This window comes from Sardina pilchardus, chromosome 12, assembly GCF_963854185.1.
Source record: "Sardina pilchardus chromosome 12, fSarPil1.1, whole genome shotgun sequence".
NCBI classification, from domain to species: Eukaryota; Metazoa; Chordata; class Actinopteri; order Clupeiformes; family Clupeidae; genus Sardina; species Sardina pilchardus.
This window is the reverse complement of record NC_085005.1, coordinates 21,964,959-21,971,927: the sequence shown is the minus strand read 5'-3', so window position 1 is coordinate 21,971,927 and position 6,969 is coordinate 21,964,959. Positions and strand designations below refer to the sequence as shown.

General features: G+C 40.9%; 1 protein-coding gene across 1 annotated transcript; it reads left to right on the top strand.

Annotated features, from left to right (window-relative positions):
- The first annotated feature begins 488 nt into the window (after nucleotides 1–488).
- LOC134097394 (uncharacterized) lies at nucleotides 489–6,335 on the top strand. The gene is made up of 6 exons (XM_062550275.1): nucleotides 489–568; nucleotides 1,316–1,391; nucleotides 4,288–5,320; nucleotides 5,450–5,605; nucleotides 5,825–5,917; nucleotides 6,021–6,335. The coding sequence occupies exons 3-6, from the start codon at nucleotides 4,295–4,297 to the stop codon at nucleotides 6,333–6,335; spliced, it is 1,590 nt and encodes a 529-aa protein (XP_062406259.1). The 5' UTR covers nucleotides 489–568; nucleotides 1,316–1,391; nucleotides 4,288–4,294.
- The last annotated feature ends 634 nt before the right edge of the window (nucleotides 6,336–6,969 follow it).

Genomic DNA, 6,969 nt, shown 5'->3' with positions numbered 1-6,969 from the left:
AGGCAACGCCGCACCGATCATTGCCTCGCGCACAATCAAGATCGATGAGCTCAATCATAGAGACTGCACAACGTTTGAGCTCTATCAAAACAAGCAGAGGATGTCTCTCTCTCTCTCTGTCTGTCTGGTTGTCTGTCTGACTGTTTGTCTTTCTCTTTCTAAAGTGCACACTCAAAAAAAGGAAATTAGCTGACTGTTATATTTACTTAAATATAACAGGTATTTCCTACTAAATAATTTCGTGTTTACAACATTAACTTAAATAAATCATGTCATATTTGCTTGTAGTTCAACTGTATAGATTTTAATAGATTCAATTAAGTTAAAATAACCTGATACAATCGATTTGATTTTTAAATATGTAGTCTAGCCTGCTCCAGACCATTAGATGGCGCTAGTGTGCTATCAGGCAGGATGGTAAAACTTGGAAATACACTAGCCTTTTCTCTTTTGGCCATGCTGCCATGCTGCCATGCTGCTGTTAACGACGAAGAGACTGCTGTGCTGACTGTGCTGGTGAGTGACGACTAAAAGAATCTTGGAGTCTGCCTTCTACGTCCTAAAAAACGTAAGTTTATCAACTGTAACTATATCGTGTGTTAGTGTTGAAATAAGACGAAAATGCCACGCTTAGTTTTAATACAGCGTGTAAACGTTACAATTAGGTGTTGATAGATATTTTACCATCCAAAAGCTAAACCAAGCGGATTAGCAATCGAAAACTTTTGCTCTATCTATGCTAGTGTGTTTTTTAGACATTTTCGGAAGCCTAGTTTTCCGGTTGTGTTTGAGAAAATTCATGAGCGAGATTAGCATGATTTATTTTTCACAAGTTAGTGGAACGTGATTAGAGTCATAAAGTCTGCAAGGTTTATCGAAAGTTGGTTTGGTTGTGTGGATGTGAGTGGATGTGTGCCATGCGTGCATGCCATGCGTGTGCCTCACCCCGGGAGACCCCGTAGGTTGATCTTTCGATTGAATGCACTGAATGTAGATGTAGCGTCGGAAAGTTCAATGTAGTGACTATCAGGAGGGCTGAATTGGAGAAATGTGAGTGTGTGCTTGTTGATCATATCAAACAATATAGTGCATTGTTGCGTATAGGATGCTAACAACTTGAGGAAATTAAAGCAATTGTTCTGATTGTAAAAAATAATCTGTAGCAGTAATTTATCAAGAAATCACCTCATTAAATATTTGTGATCATGTTTGCTGACCCTATCCACTACTCTTCATGTTGAGTCTAACTGTGATATAAGATAATTCAAGATATTAGTTTTGAAGATATTAATTAATCTTTCTCCATCACTGCAAGGTTACGGCCAAGGCTGATCTGCTGTTCAACTGTTCCTCCGACTGCACATCTGAAGTAGAGTGACCATCAGTTAAAGGTGCACTCTTGTCTTCTTTCAACCTTTTCACCTTCTTTTCACAATGATGTTTTCCTGGAGGATTCCAGTATTGCAAATGCGCAAGATCCCAGAAAGACCTGACTGTCCTTGTTCCTTTTTTGTTTTTGGCGACTTGCAGCAAGTGTAGTTTACCCAGGATGTGGAGGTGTAAGGAATGTAGTGTTTCTCTAGCTACAAGATATCAGCTACTAAAACATTTTAGACTACAACACCGACATAGGCAACGCAACCCTTGCCCACACTCAAACTGTCCATGTTCTTTTAAGACGTGGAATGCTTTGCACATTCATTTGAGTAGATCCCATCCTAAAGTAAAATCTCAGGAGTTACTCGAACTATCAACGTTCAATTGTCATTTGTGTGCTTGTTGCGATCTTCATACAGAGAGGGATTATTTTATACATATTGGCACTCATCTGAGGAGTAATGAAACTGTAACTTGTATGTTTGGGAGTTGCTGCTTTCAAACCAACGTATATGGGACATTTCATTCTCACAAGAATCGAAAACACAACCCACATACATTGAAAGATTACAAGGCAGGAATAGTTACAGCCACTCAAGTTTCACAAGACTCATCTGAGGATCATGGGGAAGGTGTACTTAATGAAGATGATGGTGTTGTTGAAGCAGGTGACGAATGTTCAAGTAGTGATATCAGTGGACCTAACAACTTGCCTGAGGTAATTACGCATAAATTTGCAGCAGCATTGCTCAAGTTGGAGCATTTTGCACATGTGCCAGGCACAAAAATTGATGATTTCTTAGAGGAGCTTAACTACTTATGTTCTGCTACAGTGCCCCTCTCAATCACCATTCTTGAAGGTCTATGTCAGAAGCATGGCACCACACCAGATAAGTCTGTTTTAACCGAGGTGGCCCATGATCTCAATGCATCAAACCCCTTGTTCAAAGCCATAGGGAAGGGGGGCCCCCTTAGCACACATCATCTTCGCCACCAGTTTTATAAAGAAAGCTTTAAAGTGGTAGAGCCCATTGAGTACATTCTCGATTCCAAGGAGAGACGAAGTTTTCAGTACGTGCCTTTATTGAAGTCCCTTCGGCAGCTCTTTGATAGGAGAGATGTTGTAGATAAAGTGGTTGAAAACTATGAAATGCAGCAGAATAATAGGGCAATGGGTGGACTTAATGCCTACAAATCTTCTCAGGATGGTTCATACTTCCAGGAAAACAGTTTTCTGTCAGAGAATGAGTTAAGGATTTTGGTCAATTTATATGCAGATGATTTTGAGGTTTGCAATCCTCTAGGTACTTCGCGCAGGAAACATAAGCTTTGTGGAATCTATTGGACTTTGGGAAATTTGCCCCCAGGGTCACATTCTTCACTGTCGTCAATTTACTTGGCAATATTGTGCAAAACTGATGATGTGCGCAAGTATGGCTATGAGAGGATCTTGCGTCCTCTTCTCCAAGATGTGAGAACTTTGGAGCAAGATGGAGTTTTTATTCCGCTGCTTGGCAGATGCCTTAAAGGGACGATTCAGGTAGTTGTGGCAGATAACTTGGGTGCTCACGGCATGGCTGGTTTTAATGAGAGTTTCTCTGGTGGGTATATCTGCAGATTTTGCACAGGAACAAAAACAGACATCCAAACCAAGGAGGTGAAGTCAGGCTTCTTTACTCTTAGGACCGAAGAACTCCATAAATCACATGTGCAGTCAGCTCAGGCAAATGGTACAAGCTGTTTTGGTGTGAAAGGTCATTGTGTTATCAGTAAAACACTTGCCCACTTCAGTGTCCACACAGGATATCCGCCGGATGTAATGCACGATGTATTTGAAGGCATAGTGCCAGTAGAACTTGCTCGTTGTTTGGCATTGCTGATTTCAAAGAATTACTTTGATCTTGACACTTTGAACAAGTCTATCTTGCAATTCCCTTACAAGTGGACTGACAAGACCAATAAGCCTCATGCAATCCCACAAACATTTTCAAAAAGAAAATCAATAGGTGGGAATTGCCATGAAAATTGGGCCATGCTAAGACTGCTCCCATTTATTATTGGGCCTTTGGTGCCTGATGGGGAAATGGCATGGGAAATTTTGTTGGACTTGAGAGAGATTGTGGAGCTTGTGGTTGCTCCAACACACACAGAAGAATCAATCACTTGTCTTGAAGACAAGATTGTTGAGCACAGGCACAAGTATCAAGAACTCTTTCCTGATGTTAAACTGCTACCAAAACATCATTATTTGGAGCATTATCCGCAACTGATCAGGGCTTTTGGCCCTCTTGTGGGACATTGGACCCTACGATTTGAGGCAAAGCATAGTTTTTTTAAGCAGGTAATTCGACACACCAACTGCTTCAAAAACGTACCCCTCTCCCTAGCCTCTAAGCATCAGCTGATGATCTCCTACCACTTGAGTGCCTCAAGTTTTGTAAAAACTGGTCTTGATATGACACAGGTCTCAACAGTTCCTGTGGCTGTTTTGAAAGAGGAGATAGGACAGGCTATTGAGGAGAAATTCCCCAGGACAATAACAGTTAACCTTACCAATTGTGTATCGACAAAAGGTGTAACCTTCAAAAACGGCATGATTGTGGTTTGTGGATCTACGAGTGGACAGCCAGATTTTGGGGAGATTCTTCAAATTTGTGTTGTACAAGAGCGACTTTGTTTCATGGTCAGAAGGCTTTCTAGATCGTACAGGGAACATTTCAGGGCGTTTGAACTGACTCCATCACAAGAAACACATTTGATTGCGCTTGAGGAGCTGGGAGATGTCTACCCTTTGGCAGACTATTTTATTGGAACTCTCAGAATGGTGACATTAAAAAGACGGTTTATCATATAAGTTGTGGTGATGTTAAGATTCAATGTACTAAACATTTTCCATTTACTCGTTCACAGTTGTGAAATGGCTGCCACGGTGAAGCTTAGAATCATTCTAGGCGAAGAAAATTCACAGAGATTGATTCTTCAAGACTTACCACAGTCTCTCAGTGAACTCGCACAACATATTAAGACTCAGTGTGGAATAGAGGGGGACTTCAGATTACAATTCTTGGATCCTGATTTTAACGAATTTAACAATTTGACCTCCATCTTTGATGTCCTGGACAAAACCACCATCAAAGTGATCTTTAATTCCTTGCCCTGCTCTGCCTTAGCTGAGAGCCCACCACTTCCCTTTTCATCTGCCCCCCCACCAAACTCTCCACAGGACACCTCGTCCATTTCCTCTGCCATTTCCTCTGCCTCCTATGACACAGACATATTGTCTTCTCCTGAGTCCACCCCAAGAGTGTCTTCATGGCCGCTGGTTTTCACAGTGCCCCGTTTTTCATTTGATGCAGAGTTACAGTTGGGGCGGGCCAATGCTGCTTTCAAAGACACAGGTGTGTTGCTGGAGCCCGAAACAAAACTCAAGTCTTCCATTCTTGATGGCTTGATTGAAACAATTCTGCAGTTCAAGATTTACCTCACTGATGCTGAGTGTGCAGATGTAGCCGAAGCTCTTGTGTCTGCACACCCTTGTCTGAGAGAGCCAGGCTCAGTCAATGGATATGATGGCTGGAAGAAAAGCTTGAAGGATAAATTGGGAAATTACAGAAACAAGCTGAGACGCCTTGGATGCCCCGAAGTTTCAGTGAATGCCTTGACAAATAAACCTGGTGACCGATGCAGCCCTGCCTACGCTGTGAAAAAGCCAAAAAAAGCGGAAGTTAACTACTGCCCAGCTTATCCAGGAGGTGAATCAAAGGAGACCCAGGAATTGAAACGCGTAATGCTCTTAACAGAAATGGAGAAAAGAAATAATGAGGATCAGGTGTCATTGCTGATGGATCAGACTTTTGCCCACCGACGTCAAGAGGTTGTCAGAGATGCACCCATGGTAGCTGAATTCAAGGCGAGGTGGCCAGCACTCTTCAATGTGCGTGAGGTAAGTGAAGCAAAATCCTTTTTTAACTAATGAACTAATGATTTACAGAAGGTCAATAATGGTGATCGTTGTGGCCAGAAAACAGTATTATGATTATGATTATGTGTTTGTCTTTGTGTTTTTCCATAGCTGTGTGTGGAATTCAAAAGAATCACCATAGTCAACTTGCAATCAAAGTTTTTCTCCCAGCTGGATGCTCAATCTGCAAATCTGATGAAGGCATTTAGCAGGAAAGGAGGTACCCTGGGAAGACGGCTGAAGCGCATCGTAGTACCTATGACTGAGGTATGATAACCTTGTAAATGAGTGTGTTCAACCAGGCAATAGAGATTTGGAACATGGTCAGATAAACTCTTCGTACTTTCAATGGGGAGATGTTTTGATCATTCTTACTGAGATTTCTCTCTTGAAAATTAAAAGTGCTATCAATGATTTTCAAAGCCAGCATGAGGTAGCAAGGTGTGGTTGTTGCAAGGTGTGTTTGTTTTATTCTTTGATGTACAGGATTCTGGCATTGATGTCCGTCGCGAATGTGTTCTCAAGGGACTTTGTGTCTACATGAATGAAGACCCCGAGAGCTTTGTGAAGGAATACATGGTATATATTTCACAAATTCATTTGAGTTATTTTACAGTAGTACAGAATGTTTTTTATTATATATAACATGTAATGAACACTTGAAAAAAATCTTGTGTTACAGTCAGATGATGCCAGTAGTCACACGGCCATGGCAGAGACCATCTACGGCATCTACGTCATTCGACACGAGGGTGCAGAGCCTGGCGATGCCCCAGAGGACGTTGGCATCATTCTTGAGGGTGTCACTGTGCTACAGGAGCTGCGTAACGTACCATTTGCCTTTGCCATCTTCATTGCTCTTGTCTATGCTCTTAACTTGTGTTACCCATCAGAGCATAGGTACACGTTTGAAGCCCTCCAGAAGTTAGTTCTGGAGCTTGATGGGAACAAGCTCTCCAAGAAAGTTCAAGCTCTGAAAACAATTCTTGCTCGTTAAGAATTATTGGATTCAGGCTCAATTCTCAGTACTCAGTATTACCTTAAGTTTAAGTTTTTTATTACCTTAAGTTTTTGAGGAAATGTTTTACCATAGTGTTTCCAGAGATGGAATGGTGTAGTCAAATTGTTTTTTGTTGGCTAAGGTTTTCCATTCTTGTTTTCCTGTTGAGACTTGATAAACGATGAGGGAGAATTGTTTGCATTGTCTGGAAAGGTAGAATATCTCCTCAAATGTGTAGAGTGCAATGACTTGGAAAGCTAGAGACCTGGTACAAAGTCAGACTTATTTTTACAAATGTTTTTCTTTTTTTTTTGTCATATTGCTCAATTAATTTTGTTGGCAATGCAAATCTCTGCAACTACAGCAGACAACTTAAATGTGCACTTGAACAATATTAATGCCAGCGTGCATATTTTGATGGGGTTTTTTTTTAGTATATAAGGCTCTTTTAATAAATATTGAATGTTGTGCACTTACTATAAACCTCGATGTCAATCCAAAGCTTGAAATACAGTTTCTATTTCAAATAACATCTTTGTCTGTTATTTGTTTTATCTTTTAGGCCTATCATTGCATAATGTTTACCCCTTTTGGTGTTAACTTAAACATAATACTTTGAACTGAGTTAATT